Source organism: Hypanus sabinus, chromosome 6 (assembly GCF_030144855.1).
Source record: "Hypanus sabinus isolate sHypSab1 chromosome 6, sHypSab1.hap1, whole genome shotgun sequence".
NCBI classification, from domain to species: Eukaryota; Metazoa; Chordata; class Chondrichthyes; order Myliobatiformes; family Dasyatidae; genus Hypanus; species Hypanus sabinus.
In genome coordinates, this window is record NC_082711.1 from 175809869 (window position 1) to 175827582 (window position 17714).

Here is a 17714-nt window from a genome sequence, read left to right on the forward strand (position 1 = left end):
CCATCAGGCTCTTGAACTAGAGTTGATAACTTCTCTCAACTTCACTTCATAATTGAAATATTCCCACAACCAATGGACTCATCTTCAGGGACTCTTCATATGCTTAATATTTATTGCTTATTTATTATTATTATTATTATTATTATTATTATTATTATTATTATTATTATTATTATTTATGTTTGTATTTGTGCAGTTTATGTCTTTTGCATATTGGTTGAATGCCCAAGTTGGGGCAGTCTTTCATGGATTCATCTATTTTGGATTTATTGAGTATGCCAGCAAGAAAATGAAGCTTGGGGTTGTATATGGTGAAATAATGTATACGTACTTAAATAATAAATTTGCTTAGAACTTTAAAGTGTTCCTTTTTACATCTCCTTTTGTCTTAATGGCAATTCCTTTGATTTCCTTCAGTTTATTTCATAATCCCCTAACACTAACAAAACATCATTGATAGCAGTTCCTATAGTCATTAATAATATTATTGTTACTAATACTTTGTGCAGAGGTTGCACAGTTTAATGCCATTATTTTGTCTCTCTTTTGTATCATTGGTTGCAATCAACCTGATAGTATATTATTTTTTTTTGACAGTATCATAATTTCATCCTAAGGCATACAAAATGGGAGTAGCATTGGTTGTTCAGCCCATCGAGTCTGCTGTACAATTTGATCATAGCTGATTTATTTCCTTTCCATTCTCCTGCCTTCTCCCCATAATCTTTCCCATCCTTTAATCAAGTACCTATCAACATCTGCTTTAAGTATACCTGCTGACTTGGCTTCCACAGTAGTCTGTGGCAATGAATTCCACAGATTCACCATTGCATGGATAAAAGAAGTAGTTATCATCTCTGTCCTAAAGAAATGCATTCGTCCCACGGTATCCGCAGGGGATTGGTTCCAGGACCCCCCGCGAATACCAAAATCTGCAGATGCTCGTCCCTTATATAAAATAGCGTAGTATTTGCATATAACCTATGCACATCCTCCCGTATACATTAAATCATCTCTAGATTACTTATACTACCTAATACAATGTAAATGCTATGTAAGTAGTTGTTACACGGTATTGTTTAGGGGATAATGACAAGAAAAAAAGTCTGTATATGTTCAGTACAGATGCAACCATCGTAGCTCTTCTGGGAATGCTGATGATGCCTCGGCATCAGCTGATCAGCTGATGCCGATTCTCCCGTGATCTTTAAGTTCTTGAGGCTGTAGCACTTTACATAGCTAGCCAGCCATCCCTTACTAGCCTTCCTCTCGCTCACAACACAAGTAGCGAACGAATGAGATGGGAGGCCATTAATGCTCAAATAACGAATGCTGGAGAGAGACTGAGGATCTGTGAAATTGCGGGAGGCTACAGCAAGGTATGCTTACACATCACTTCATTTGCATGGATTCAGCATGGTGCTCGGCTCTTTGCTTTTTGGAACTTTCTGGAATTTTTTTACCGAATATTTTCGATCCGCGGTTGATTGAATCTGTGGATGCGGAACCCGCGGATACGGAGGGCTGACTGTATCTTCTGTTGAGACTGTGCCCTCTGGTCTTTGACCTCTCCTAGTATTGGAAACATCCTTCAATGTCCTTCACTTACACTCTATCAAGGCCTTTCAATATTTCATAGGTTTCAATGAAATTCTCCCCCCCACCACCCACTATTCTTCTAAACTCCAGTGAGTGCAGACCTAGAGCTGTGAAATGCTCCTCATACATTAACTTTTTCATTCCTGGGATCATTCTCTTAAACCTTCTCTGGACCTTCTCCATTGCCAGCACATCCTTTCTTAGATATGGAGCCTGAAACTGCTGTCAATACTCCAAGTACGGTCTGACCAAAAGTTAATAACTCATCTCCTTTTACCTTAGGCCACAAACTTATCAATTACCCCTGCTGAGGACACTTCTTGGAGGTCCAAGATCAGTATGCTCCACGACCGCTGGATTAAGTGCGTAAATGTAGGAGGGGACTATGTTGAAAAATAAATGTGCTAGGTTTTCTAAAATTGACTCCTTCTACCTTAGGCCACAAATTTATCAATCACCCCTTGTATGATATGGAAGGCAAATGTAGATGTTGGCATTTCCATGCACCTTGCCCTTCTTGGTTGTAGAGGTTGTTCATTTGGTAGGTGCTGTTGGCATAGTCTAATGGCAGTGCCTTTTGTAGATGGTACACGCACTACAGGTATTGTGCACCAGCAGGGGAGGGAATAAACCATTAGGGTGATGGAACAAGTATAAAACTTTTTGTGTGTATTTAGAGTTCTTATCCTTCACACTCCAATTTTGTGCCCTGTACATGGTGGCAAGGTTTTGATTTCAGATTATCAAGAAGTGAAGTCTTTTGCAGCAGGATACTCTACCTCTGACCCATTGAAGCCATAGTATCTATGTAGCTGGTCCACTTGAACATTTGTTCAGTGGTAATCACAGGATATTAATGGTTGAGGGAGGCTTGGAAGTAGTGATGTCTATTTACTTAGGTGGTTAGGCTCTTGATGGAGAGCCATATTACTTGTAACTTGTAACATCAGTCCAAGCCTGATCTGAATGGTCTTGCTGGATATTGACATGGACTCCAAATTTTCTGATGAACTGTGAAAGTAATGAACATTCTGCACTCTTAACTGTCTCCACCTTAAAATGGAAGAAAACCATTCATGAATCAGCTGAAGATGGTTGGGCCTAGGACACTGCCTTGGAGGAATATCTGTAGTTTTATCTTGGACTTAGCCAGCTGTTGCAAACATTTTCCTTTGTGCAAAGTATGGTTCCATGAATTAGAATGTTTTAATTTTGCTCATGAACTTCAGTTCAAATTGATGCCATATTTGGTCAAATAGTGTCTTGATGTTTAGGGCAGTCCCTCTCATCTTAGCTCTGAAATTTAGTCCTTTCGTTCACATTTAGATAGATTCTGAATTTGTGATCTTGGTGAAACCCAAACTGGGCATCGGTAAGCAAGTTATTGGTGAGTAAATGGTCTATGTTAGCATTCTTCGTAATACTGTCCATCACACAGCTGATATCTGAGAGCAGAGTCTGAGTAAGAACTAGCTAAATTGGATTTGTCTTGTACAGTTTTCTATTTTAGGTTCCAACACTGTTACTGTACTGGAACAACTTGGCTAGAGGTATAGGTCATTAGTGCTGCAGCTGTCTGGTTTCATAGCCTCCTATTGTAGTAAAATAGTTTTGAGTCACGTAGCTTGAAAAAAAATCCTAATTATAACAATTTTTTGAGCTAGTTTACACATTTATGGTTGACTCTACATGTAGGCTATTGTGAGAGAAGTAAGTGGCTGTTAAGAAAACACTTCAGTAAATACTTATTTCAAGCTGTACATTTTGTGGAATGTTTCCTATTGACTAAAACCAGTGCAAACTTAATTGCATATTTAAGCCCTAAAAGGCTGAAGTTTGTGGAACCTTTTAGTCCCAGGTCAAAATGGTTAGATATACACATCAGGTAATCTTTTGTGAGTTGATTTGTGTTTACCTTTTTAATCTTCTTTTTGGCAAATGCATTGATTTTTTTTTGTTTATGTTCTTAGGTGGAGCTCTCTTGGTAGCTGTTTGCAGGGGAAAAGTCAGCGAAGGGCTTGATTTCACTGATGATAATGCTCGTGCAGTAGTTACAATAGGAATTCCTTTTCCAAATGTCAAAGACCTTCAGGCAAGTAATCTAAACTAAGAAAAAAACCAAGAAAAGCTGCTCAAACCTTTCCACTCACACTAAAACCCATAGAAAATGTGCGTGGGTTTTGACAGAGTTGCATGCAATATGTTTAGCATCTTTGTTATTGTGAAGTTTACGCAAGTGGATATTTGTCTCCAAAGTACATTGGCAGAAATAATATTAAGTTGAGGTTTAAAGAAAATCAAATTTCTAAAAGCACATCAATTACAATCTTCATTTAAAGCCATTATAAGTTAATATCTAGCAACTTACAATTACATTAAAGTTGCAATTACAATAAATATTACAATCTCTGTTATAATTTACTGTATTATTAATTTTTTTGATGAATTGAATAGTTTCTATTTGAATTACTGCATTCATCTGCTGTGCTCATCCCATCTTCATGCCACCTAACAGTGATAAGAGTTCCTCTCATCCTTATCTACCAGGTCATGAGCCTCCATATCCAACACACCTTCCACAACTTTCACCATGTCCAAAGGGATCTTACCACCAAACATCTCTTTACCTCCCCTCTTTCCATTTTGTGTACCTTATATTCAGTCTGGGTAGCCTCCAATCTGATGGCATGAATATCAATTTCTCCTCTGGTTTAAAAAAAATTCCCTTCCCTTGTTTTTTCTATTCCACGCTCTGGCCTCTTACCTCTTCTCACTTGCCTATCACCTCCCCTTGCGTCCCCTCCTCCTTCCTTTTCTCCTGTGGTCCACTCTTCTCTCCTATCACATTCCTTCCTCTCCAACCCTTTACCTTTCCCACTCACCTGGCTTCACATATCACCTTGTAGCTATCTTCCTTCTCCTCCCCCTTCCCACCTTTTCACTCTAGCGTCTTCTCCCTCCCTTCCCAGTCCTGAGGAAGGGTCTTGGCATAAAACATTGATTGTTTATGTATTTTCATAGATGCTGCCTGATCTGCTGAGTTCCTACAGCATTTTGTGTGTTGCTTCAATTAGAACATAATGTTTGCAAAATAAATAAATAAATAAATTGGTGGGGGGGGGGTGTTGCTGGCTAAAACAGATCCATTGTATGTGAGCCACAAGCAGGTATTTCCATAAGACCATAAGATATAGGAGCAGAATTAGGTCATTTAGCCCATCAAGTCTGTTCTTCCATTTCATTATGGCTGATCAAATTTTTCTCTCAGCCCCAATCTCCTGTCTTCTCCATGTATCACTTCGTGCCCTGACCAATCAATAATCTACTAACCTCTGCCTCTGCAGCTTCCTGTGGCAAAGAATTCCAGAGATTCTCACTCTCTGGCTAAAGAAATTCCTCCTGGTCTCCGTTCTAAAATGACGCCCCCTCTATTCTGTTGTCTCAGGTCTTAGACTCTCCCACCATAAGAAGCATCTTCTTCACATCCACTCTATCAAGACCTTTCACTATTCGATGGGTTTCAATGAAGACAGCCCTGATTTTTCTGAATTCCAGTGAATACAGGCCCAGAGCCATCAAACGCTCCTCCTATGACAAGCCATTCAATCCTGGAATCAGTTCTGTGAACCTCCTTTGAACCCTCTCCAGTTTTAGCATATCCTTTCTAGGATAAGGGGCTGAAAACTGCTCACAATATTCCAAGTGAGGCCTCACCAGTGCTTTATAAAGTCTCAACATTATATCCTTGCTTTTATATCTGGTTAGGCCACACTTGGAGTACTGTGTCCAGTTCTGGTCACCTCATTATAGGAAGGATGTGGACTGGAAAGGGTACAGAGGAGATTTACCAGGATGCTGCCTGGTTTAGAGAATGTGCATTATGATCAGAGATTAGGGAGCTAGGGCTTTACTCTTTGGAGAGAAGGAGGATGAGAGGAGACATGATAGAGGTATACAAGATATATTAGAGGAATAGATAGAGTGGACAGCCAGCGCCTCTTCCCCAGGGCACCACTGCTCAATACAAGAGAACATGACTTTAAAGTAAGGGGTGGAAAGTTCAAGGGGGATATTAGAGGAAGGTTTTTTACTCAGAGTGGTTGGTGCATGGAATGCACTGCCAGAGTCAGTGGTGGAGGTAGATACGCTTGTGAAATTTAAGAGACTACTAGACAGGTATGTGGAGGAATTTAAGGTAGGGGATTATATGGGAGGTAGGGTTTAAAGGTCGGCACAACATTGTGGGCCGAAGGGCCTGTACTGTGCTGCACTACTCTATGTTTATATTCTAGTTTTCTTGAAATGAATGCTAACGTAGCATTTGCCTTCCTCACCACAGACTCAATCTGCACATTAACCTTTAGGGAATCCTGCACAAAGACCCAAGTCCCTTTGCACCTCCGTTTTTTTTATTTTCTCTCCATTGAGAAAATAGTCAATTCTTTCATTTATTCTACCAAAATGCGAGACCATACACTTCCTGACACCGTATTCCATCTGCCATTTCTTTGGCCATTCTCCTAATCTGTCTTAAGTCTTTCTGTAGCCTCTCTACTTCCTCAAAACTATCTGCCCCTCCACCTATTTTCATATCGCCTGCACACTTTGCAGCAAAGCCATCAATTCTATCATCCAATTCATTGACATATAATGTAAAAAGAATCAGTCCCAACACAGACCCCTGTGGAACGCCACTAGTCACTAGCAGCCAGCCAAAGAAGGCTCCCTTTATTTCCACTCTTTGCCTCCTGCCAGTCAGCCACTGCTTTATCTGATGTAATACCATGGGCTGGTAGCTTGTTAAGCAGCTTCAAGTGTGGCACCCGTCACAGGCCTTATGAAAATCCAAGTACACAAGACCATCCCATGTTACTTCACTCCTGATGAAGGGTTTCGGCCCGAAACATTGTCACTACCTCCTCCCATAGATGCTGTCTGGCCTGCTGAGTTCTGACAGCATTTTGTGTTTTTATTTATTTCCAGCATCTGCAGATTCACTTGTGTTGCCTATCAATCAATTCTCCTTTATCTATCCTGTTTGTTATTTCTTCAAAGAATTCCAACAAATTTAAATAACTTCCCACTTGGGATCAATAAAATACTTATTATTATTATTATTATTATTGTTGTTGTTGTTGTTATATTTGTCAGGCAAGATTTTCCCTTAAGGAAACCAAGCTGACTATAGCCTATTTTATCATGTACTTCCAAGTACCCTGAGACCTCATCCTTAATAGTCGACTACAATAACTGGCGTGTAGTTTCCTTTCTTCTGCCTCTTTCCCTTCTTGAAGAGTGGAATGACATTTGCAAGTTTGCTGTCTTCTGGAACCATCACAGACCATTCCAGAATCTAGTGATTCTTGATAGATAATTACTAATTCCTCCACCATCTCTTTCAAAACTCTGGGGTGTGTACCGTCTGGTCCAGGTGACATCCACCTTCAGACCTCTGTTTCCCAAGAACCTTTTCTCTTCACACACTTCATGCCACCTGACATCTGGAGCTTCCACCATACTGCTAGTGTCTTCTACAGTGAAGACTGATGCAAAGTACTTATTCAGTTCATCCACTATTTTGTTTACCCCTCATTACTATCTCTCCAGCATCGTTTTCCAGCAGTCCAATGTCCACTTTCAACTCTCTTTTACACTTTATATATCTAAAGAAACTTCTGGTATCCTTTTCAATATTATTGGCTAGCTTACTTTCATATTCCATCTTTACCCTTTTAATTACTTTTTTAGTTGCTTTCTGTTGATTTTTAAAAGCTTCCTGATCCTCTACGCACTAATATTTGCTCTATTATATGCCCCCTCTTTGGCTTTTATGTTGGCATTGATTTCTCTTGTTAGCAATGGTTGTGTCACTTTCCTTTAGAATACTTCTTCCATTTGAGTTGTATATATCCTGTGTCTTCCAGATTGCTTGCAGGAATCCCAATCATTGCTGCTCTGTCATCATCCCTACTAGTGTTCTTTTCCAATCAATTCTGGCCAGCTCCTCTCTCATGCCTCTGTAATTCGCTTTACTCCACTGTAATACTGATAAATCTGGTTTTAGCTTCTTCAGCAGTTCTCTTTTTAGTATTACGCACTACTTTGTTCTCTTTGCCTGTAATTAGAAAATAAACTAAGACATTTAGTGTTGCATGCTTCTCTGATCTGTATTGTTATGTGAATGAAATTGCCAGAGAAAATTACTGGTAGATACAAAGCAGCTTTTTTATTTGACAAAACAATGTACAGCAGGCCTCATATGGAGATGCTTTTGGTGGAAAGGTCTGCTTGCCCACCGTGGGGCTCGATATTTATGTGGGCCAGCCTGTGCTTCTAACTTCAATAGACAAATAGAATTGAAGACTGGTTCATTAGAACTGAATTACTATCTGCTATACTTGCATAACTCTAGAATACCCCCTAACAGGTCCCACCACTCAATATCCATTTACTGTACATGTTGAGTTATAATAATGTCATCTGAATTTCTTATCTGAATCTAATGTGTTTTTCCATTTTGGAATGTAATTGTGGAGTTTTGCTTCCTGTTCTGTAGTTTGTATATTGTCACAGTTCACTTTTTTCCCAAATGAAAATTCAGAAGGATGATTAGTATACTTTTGTTTTGTAAAAATTAGTGCAAAGGTCATTATGAAAAATTACTGCTATCATATTTATCAGGCTAAATAGGTCTGCAATTCTGAACTGACTTTTTTATAGTATGATTAGTATGCTGCAGGGGTAATTTCTTTCTGTACAATGCATTCATTATTATAATTAAATTATTATTCTCTTCCACATAGTGCTATCTTGATTTTATATTGATTGATCCAAACTAATTTTGGTGTTTACATAATTTACATAATTAGTCTGACATCGGTGGTGGGGAAAATGCTAGAGTCAGTTATCAAAGATGTGATAACAGCACATTTGGAAAGAGGTGAAATCATCAGACAAAGTCAGCATGGATTTGTGAAAGGAAAATCATGTCTGACGAATCTTATAGAATTTTTTGAAGATGTAACTAGTAGAGTGGATAGGGGAGAGCCAGTGGTTGTGGTATATTTAGATTTTCAAAAGGCTTTTGACAAGGTCCCACACAGGAGAGTAGTGTGCAAACTTAAAGCACACGGTATTGGGGGTATGGTATTGATGTGGATAGAGAATTGGTTGGCAGACAGGAAGCAAAGAGTGGGAGTAAACGGGACCTTTTCAGAATGCCAGGCAGTGACTAGTGAGGTACCGCAAGGCTCAGTGCTGGGACCCCAGTTGTTTACAATATATATTAATGATTTGGATGAGGGAATTAAATGCAGCATCTCCAAGTTTGCAGATGACACGAAGCTGGGTGGCGGTGTTAGCTGTGAGGTGGATGCTAAGAGGATGCAGGGTGACTTGGATAGGTTAGGTGAGTGGGCAAATTCATGGCAGATGCAATTTAATGTGGATAAATGTGAGGTTATCCACTTTGGTTGCAAGAACAGGAAAACAGATTATTATCTGAACGGTGGCCGATTAGGAAAAGGGGAGGTGCAACGAGACCTGGGTGCCATTGTACACCAGTCATTGAAGGTGGGCATGCAGGTACAGCAGGTGGTGAAAAAGGCAAATGGTATGTTGGCATTCATAGCAAAAGGATTTGAGTACAGGAGCAGGGAGGTTCTACTGCAGTTGTACAAGGCCTTGGTGAGACTGCACCTAGAATATTGTGTGCAGTTTTGGTCCCCTAATCTCACTCTTGCCATAGAGGGAGTACAGAGAAGGTTCACCATATTGATTCCTGGGATGGCAGGACTTTCATATGAAGAAAGACTGGATGGACTAGGCTTATATTCACTGGAATTTAGAAGATTGAGGGGAGATCTTATTGAAACGTATAAAATTCTAAAGGGATTGGACAGGCTAGATGCAGGAAGATTGTTTCCGAGGTTGGGGAAGTCCAGAACGAGGGGTCACAGTTTAAGGATAAAGGGGAAGTCTTTTAGGACCGAGATGAGGAAAAACTTCTTCACACAGAGAGTGGTGAATCTGTGGAATTCTCTGCTACAGGAAACAGTTGAGGTCGGTTTATTGGCTGTATTTAAGAGGAAGTTAGATATGGCCCTTGTGGCTAAAGGGATCAGGGGGTGTGGAGAGAAAGCAGGTACAGGGTTCTGAGTTGGATGATCAGCCATGATCATACTGAATGGCAGTGCAGGCTCGAAGGGCCGAAGGGCCCACTCCTGCACCTATTTTCTATGTTTCTAATTTCTTGTTGGAGGTTTGAGCCACAGGTGTGAAACATGGCTTATGGAACTCTGAGATTATTTCCATCTTCTTTTATAGTGGATGGAAGGAACAAGCACAAACTTTCTGTTCCTTTATTTATACGACATGGGTGCTCTGGTGAAATTAGTATTTATTTTCCAGCTTAAATTAAATGGTACTGTTCCCTTTATGTGGTGAAGGTAATGCGTATACTTATTACACTTATGCCCTGTGGGTGTTGAAAAGGATTTGTGAGGTAGAAGATAGGTTATTCACCAAAGGATATACTGAATTCGACCTGCTCTTGGAGCCATTGTGTGAATATCTTTGTTCTAGTTATATTTCTAAATTAATGTTGACCCTCCTCTGAAGGATGTTAATGGTCAGGTTTCTTGGTGATAATAATACTCTTAAAAGTCACGGTCTGGTGATATAACTTAAGAATCAAATTGGCTGAAGCTTGGTTTACTGAAATCTCAGAAAGTGTGACAATCAGTAATCCACAGCACTTCAGACTGAAGATGGGTGCAAATATTTAAATTTTATCTCTTGCACTTAGTGTCAGTTATGTGCTGTTTTTGAGGATGGTGATCTTGGAGCCTCTTCCCATGTTTAATTGCATATAGGCAGAAGTTCTGATTTGTTGGCTGTGAGATATACATTTATTTAAGATTATGTGAAATTTATATATTCTATTAATATACAGATTTTGGTAAATTGGTTTATTGTCATATGTATTAAAGTACAATGAAAAATGTGTCTTGCCTATCATTGATACTGATTAAAGCAGTGCATTGAAGTAGTATAGGCAAGAAAATAACAGAATGCAGAATAATGTGTTTCAGTTAGAGAAAGTACAGTGCAGGTAGATATTAAGATAGATTGTGAGGTCAAGAACCCATCTTATTCTGGGGAACCATTCAATAGTCTTTTAACAGCAGGATAGAAGCTGACCTTGAGCCTGGTGGTACATGCTTTCAGGCTTTTATAACTTATGCCCAATGGGAGGAGGAATGGGTGCACTGCCCCCTTCTTGAAATCAAAGACCAGTTATTTTGTTTTGCTGACATTGGGAGAAAGATTGTTGTCATGACACCATGTCACTATGATCTTTGTATTCTTATACTCTGACTTATCATTATTTAAAATACAGTCTACTATGGTGGTATCATCTGCAAATTTGTAAAATTAGAGCAGAATCTGGCTGGCAGCTATGAGTGTACAATATATAGAACAGAATAGAGGGCTAAGGATGCAGCTTGTGAGGCATCAGTGTTGAGCATAATTGTGTCAGGGGTTTTGCTGCTAAAGATTGTGGTATGTTGGTCAGAAAGTCAAGGATCTAGTTATGTAGAGAGATATTGAGTTCCAAGTCTAGAAGTTAGGAGATGAGTGCCCCATCAAAACCTAATATTTTTGTTTTTGCTTTGGTAATGAAGGTATGTCTTTGAATATTTAGAGATAATAGAAGAATCAAATCGTAATTCAGCCAGTTAAGGACTGTATTTTCTCATGAAATTTTCTTTTTTTGGAAATTTGGTCTGAAATTCATTTTGCTAAGAACATGAAATTGCCTAAGGGTTCTTCATTTGGGGGTTTCCCAGAAGCAATACTTGTTATTTTTATGAGTATCTTGCATTACAGTTTGATTTTTTTAAATTATAGATGGAAGAGGGATTTTATTCAACCAGTGTTGGTTGAGGAATGGCAATTGTCAATTCAATGCATCGCAGTTTTTCCAAAATATTAGTTTGAAAGTTTGTAGTTGGGGGGGGGGTGGAAGAAGTAAAATAACAAGTCTGTAAAAATGACAGTTCATTCAGTGTTTTCTCTGTTTATCCTGTCCTTAGCAAGTTGCAGTGACCTTTAAGATTTTACTTTCGATCAAGCAGTGCTCAGAAATTGAAAACTGGAGCTGTCACCTTGGGGATTCTTAACGATGATTGACTCTTATAGTTCACCTTAGACACAGTGGCATGAAGCATATCACAGTGATGTACCTCCAGGGAAGCTGTTTGAGTTTTCTTCATTTCTGCTTGGCTGACAGTAGATTGCATTTGCCGCTCATAAGAGTTTTGGTTGTATTAGATTTTAATCATGTCACTTGTTCAGAATTCCTGGAAGCACCAGGATTGAGATGAGTACATGAGAGTGGGGTAAATCTGTATCATAATTTCTTGAAGCATTAAGTTTTGTATTTATCAGAATGTCACAATCTGTGTTACTATTCACTGCAAGTGTCTATGCATTACCTCAGCACTGTCAAATATGGACAGTTTGAAGAAAAATAATGTGATAACCTTCCACACAGCTGGACAACAAATTCTTAATGTATTTCAAATATGATTGGTAAAGTGCGATTTTCTGTAATTCTTCTGTGATCTTTATCATTTCAGATAGAATTAGACTAGTTAGCTGACTCATGGATTTGGAAGGGTTTAATCTATGAGAAATCCAAGAATTATTCTCAGTTTAAAGGTGACTAATTGCAAGTATGTTTTCCACCTTTTGTTTTGTAAAAATTAGTGCAAAGGTCATTATGAAAAATTATTGCTATCATATTTATCAGGCTAAATATGTCTGCAATTCTGAACTGACTTTTTTATAGCAGGATATCCGAAAACTGTTTGAATTTTTTGTGAGGTAAACTTATCATTATCTAAATGTAATGATAATCCCAAACTTCAAAAATATGTTTTTGAGTGCACAGCACTTCTATTATTTTTTGTTGTTTTTCAAATGTAACTTAAATTATTTAACACCGGAATGACAGATTAAAATAGTTTCTGTTTGATTTGTTATTGTGCAATTAATTAAGTTGCCGTTTGTTTTGGTTGGAAGGCTGCATAAATTTGAATTGCTCAATTTCTTGTTCAATAACACATCGTATTGACTAAAAAGGAGTGTATTTCTTTGGTTTGGTTGCAGTTCTGTCCAGTTTTATTTTTTAAGACTTGCTTTACATTTCTTTGTTGTCCAGGTAGGATTCCCTTGCTGCATGCTTTCTACTTTCAACCAGGAAGACAGATTATCTATAGCATGCATTCTTCAGTGTCTATATTCACTCAATGGCAGTATAATTTTAGTTAACTTGGATGCCAATACATTCCTTTCTTGCATTTTATTCATATCCTTTCCAAGTGAACTCTCAGGGCATAAAATTCAGTAGCTACTTTATTAGGCACACCTGTACACCTACCTGTTAATGCAAATATTTAATCAGCCAATCATGTGACTGCAACTCAATGCAAACATGGTCAAAAGTTGTTGCTCAGACCAAGCATCAGAATGGACTAGAAATATGACTTTGATCATGCAATGAATTGTTGGTGCCAGACGGATTGGTTTGAGTATCTCAGAAACTGCTGATTTTCTGGGATTTTCATGCACAACAGTTTGTAGAGTTTACAGAGAATGGTGCAGAAGACAAAAAACATCCAGTGAGCGGCAGTTCTGTGGGTGAGAAAGGTTGTTAATGAGAGAGCTCAGAGGAGAATGGTCACACTGGTTCAAGCTGACAGGAAGGTGACAGTAACAAATACAACCACTTGTTATAACAGTGATTTGCAGGAGAGCATCTCTGAATGCACAAATCAAAACTTGAAGTGTATAAGACCATACTGGGTTCCACTCTTGTACCTAATAAAGTGGTCACTGTGTGTATCTTTTATTAGAGATGTTCCTATTTCTTGACGTGAAGCTGAAGCAGTGCTTCCTTGTGGTGATCCATGAAAGGCTGATATCAGCTCATTCTCACTCCAGCATGTGTAGTACAGCATAATAGGATGGCTGGTGGACTACATAAAGCAATGCCCATGTGACTTGTGTAATTTCTGTTTGTTTTATTGTGAGGGAGGAGATTAGGAGGTCATTGGAAGCCTTAAATGGTACCTCAGTTTGATTATCCCTGGTGTATTGCAATGAAATGAGTAGTTATCTGAAAATTGGACCCAAGGTATGTAATAATGTTCATTAGAAAATCCATTTGAACTTGAGATTTCTGATTCTATCACTTGAAGTTCCAATGCAGAGGGCCTATAATATTCTACATTTCTGTTAGATGGCAAGCAATATTAACATTTCACTTCTCAATTGCGTTGGGACTACTGGACTGAAATGCCCTTGCTTCTGATTGGTAGTTCTGAGTGAGCCACCATCACTGTCTTCCTCGCAGTTTGGCTCCGCTCTGACTTTGATGTCTTTACATTGAAACACAATCAGAGAGGATCAAGAGGTCAGCTCTAGTGCATGGAACCTCTGTTCCATATTTGAGCTCCTGCAAAGTACCAAAGTACCAAAGTACTGAGCTTTAGGCTAGCTGAAGATGGCAGCTAGATAGTTTGACACCTCCCCCCCATTCTTTTGAATTGGATTGCCAGCATTGATTAAATTCCATTAAGTGGCATATTTACTTTTCTTTATCTTGTTTATAATTTTATAGCAGTATTAGGTATTTTTATTAACTTGTTCTTATTTTTTAAATGATTTTAATTCTCTTCAATCCATTTAAGTTGCTTTTAAATGGCAATGAGCTGTCATTAGCCAGCAGGTCATTCTTAGGATGCTGGCTCAAGTTCCACCAGCTGAGGTCTATTTGCCACTAAGAGCTTGTGCTGTATGTAATATCTGTAGTGTTCAGGCCTTGAGGTCATTTGATCCTTCAGAGTTGCCAAAGGTAATGTAGCCATGGTATAAACCAATGGATTGGCTGAGTCTGAACCAGTCCTTAATGAGATTTTATTATAGATTTTGAGGTCCCAGTCTCTTAACACCTGAAAGTGGACTCAAACCAGCCATGATCATTCTGTCTGTATCTTCTGAAGTGTACATCCTTGGTCCATCGGTCCTTATCTGAAACCAAACTTCTTTTCGAGTAAATGAATCTATAGTCTCTGTTGAAGTAAGTAATGTAATGTAGTAGGATTGAGGTAGATATTGGCTTCCAGAGGTTGTCATTTCTAATACCCTTCCATGGCCACTAACACCATCCCTCATTCTGACCCCTGCTTAAGGTCGAACCAAAGTGCTTGTAGCCTTAGCATTGTATTTAACCTTGAGTCGAAGTCTCCAAATGTGCAACTTCATCTTCCCTAGCCCAGCACATCTCCAAACCTGCCTCTGATCTTATTTTGCTGGAATTCCCATCCATGCCTTTTATTTATACATTTTTTATTCAAATATTCCTCTGTTCAGTCTCCTTGTCTTTTTTTTCTTTAGTAGATGTGTCATTGCAAAATTCTGCTGTTTATATCTTAACTTGCACGAAACCAAGATCATCAACCATGTGGTCAAGGAATACCTTGATAAATATACAAAAGTTCTGCTTTTGCAGGTTCCTTCATTGCATCTCTTTAAACTTTCCTGTAAATTTCTTTAGCTCCACAACTTTCAGACTCTCACTTTACAACCTCCTCTTTCCAAATCCATAACCTTCTGTGTGTCAGCATTCTCATGAACAGCTTGTCATAATGTGGAAATAAACCCTGCAATCCATCAAGTCTGTGCCCACCATCAAGTGCCCATTTTATTCTTATCATATTCACATTAACTGCCCTAAAGTTTTACCACTCACTTGCTCATTACAGGCATGTCTTGGGTGATTGGGGTCCTAAATGGGTGCTGCCTTTTTGAGGCATCGCTCTTTGAAGATAGCCTGAATGCCGGGAAGGCTAGTGTTCATGATGGAGCTGACTGAATTTACAACTTTCTGTAGCTTATTTCGATCCTGTGCAGTGCCAATGAGATTACGTTCACTGTAAATATATTGCGGCGATAGGCAAATTACATTGGGTCCAGGTCCTTGCTTGATGCTATCCATAACCAACCTCTCAAAGCACTTTAGCACTGTAGATGTGATTGCTACTGGATGATAGTCGTTAAGGCAGCTCACCCTGCCCTACTTATGCAGTGGTATGATTGTTGCCCTTTTGAAGCAGGTGGGCATTTCTGACTGTAACAAGAGGTTGAAAATGTCTTTGAACACAAAGGTTTTCAGAGCCCTACCTGCAAGGGTTCACCCTCTTGAAAGACGATTTGACGTCGATCTCCGAGACAGATGCTGCAGGTATCTTCATAGCCGCAGCTTTATTCTACCTTGTAAAGTGTGCATAAAAGGCGTTGAGCTCATTTGGTAGTGAAGCATCACTGCCATTCATGATGTTAAGTTTCTCTTTGTAGGAAGTAATGGCCTGCAAACCCTGTCAAAGTTGATGTGCATCTGAATCAGCCTCTAACCTCAATCAGAATTGTTCTTTTACTCTTGAGATAGCCCTCCGTAATTTGTACCTGGACTTCTTGTATAGCATTGTATCACCAGTCTTGAATGCCACAGATCTAGCACTCAGCAGACCATGGATCTCCTGGTTCATCCATGGCTTTTGATTCCAGTATGTAGAGTGTCTTCTTGTAGGCACTCATTCATCCACACAGGTTTTAATGAAGTCAGTGATAACTGTGACATTCAGACTTGAAAATGAATCCCTGAATACTATCCAGTCCACTGACTCAAAGCAGTCTTGTAAGCGCTCCTCTGCCTCCCTTATCCATACCTTCTTGGTCCTGTCTACTGGCGCTAAGGTCTTCAGGCTCTGCCTATACAGAGTAAATGATCAAACTTTCCAAAGTGTTGGCATGGTATGGCACAGTAAATCTTCTTGTAGGTAATATAACAGTGGTCATGTGCGTTAGCTCCCTTGGTTCCACAAGTGATATGTTGGTGATAATTATTTTGAGATTTTGTCAATCAGGCCTGGTTGAAATCCCCCAAAACCTTGGGGAAGGCATCAGGATGCGCTCCATCATACCTGTTGATTATGTTGCTCAGTTTGTCTTCTAAACACTGTTTCTCACAGGCCTGAGGTGACCATGTTGATGGCTGAGAACACCAGCGGCAGATTTAATGGACTAGATATCACTAGATACACCAGGTCGGAAGAGCAGGACTTGAGTCAAAACCACCATGAGTTAACCATAAAGCCTACTCAATCTCCTCTACCTGTAAAAGATTCAGCAGTCCTATCTTGGCGGTAAATCGTGAAGCCAATGAGCTGTATTACTCTGTCCAGGATGGTGAGGGAATTCAAGTATCTGAAACAAAAAACACGACAGTCCCTGATGTCTGTCTGGTACAGCAATTTTCCAGAGACTGTATGCTTGAATAGACGGCAGTGGAAGCTCATACAACTGCAATACTCCTCATTGAAAGACCTCACATTTTGGAAGATACTATTGAAGTGCCTGTGCTACATGACTTCATGTAGATGGTTCACACTGAAACCTCAGTATCTATGTAATGATGAGAGTAAATGTTTAAGGGTGCACTATGAATGTAAGAAACAAATGCACAATTCGGTCATTTGCTTGTTTGAGCTTGTTCTACCCAGTTAGTATGATCACAGCTACTAGAAATCTTGAATTTCTACTTTGTTCTATTAATGTAGAGAGCCTCACATTTTTCCACATTATATTCCAACTACAATATATATAGTCTTTCTGAATCATCAATCTCTTTCCATCCTCCTGACAACCACTACTCCCAACCAGCTTTGTGTTACCAGCAAATTTATACTTGGCCTCTTCATCCAAATCATTGATGTAAAAGGTGAATGTCTGGGGCTTTAGCATTGTTTCATGTCGTGACCCAACAATTACAGGTTCCTAACCATGAATGTGGAGAAGACAAAGGAAACCATTGTGGACTTAAGGGAGGTGCAGATGAACCATTTCCCCCCCCCCCCTGCAAATACATGGCTCCTCCGTAGAGAGAGTTAAGTGCACCAAGTCCCTGGGAGTTCACATCACGGATAATCTCACCTGGTCCCTTAACATCATCTCCCTGACCAAGAATGCACAACAGCAACTCCACTTCC

General features: G+C 39.4%; 1 protein-coding gene across 1 annotated transcript in view; it reads left to right on the forward strand.

The window, feature by feature from the left end:
- Window positions 1-17714, forward strand: part of brip1 (BRCA1 interacting helicase 1) — a 257110-nt gene that overhangs the window by 169976 nt on the left and 69420 nt on the right. Inside the window, exon 16 of the mRNA XM_059973652.1 lies at window positions 3570-3691. Coding sequence (XP_059829635.1) covers window positions 3570-3691 — 122 coding nt within the window. The remainder of the gene's footprint in view (window positions 1-3569; window positions 3692-17714) is intronic.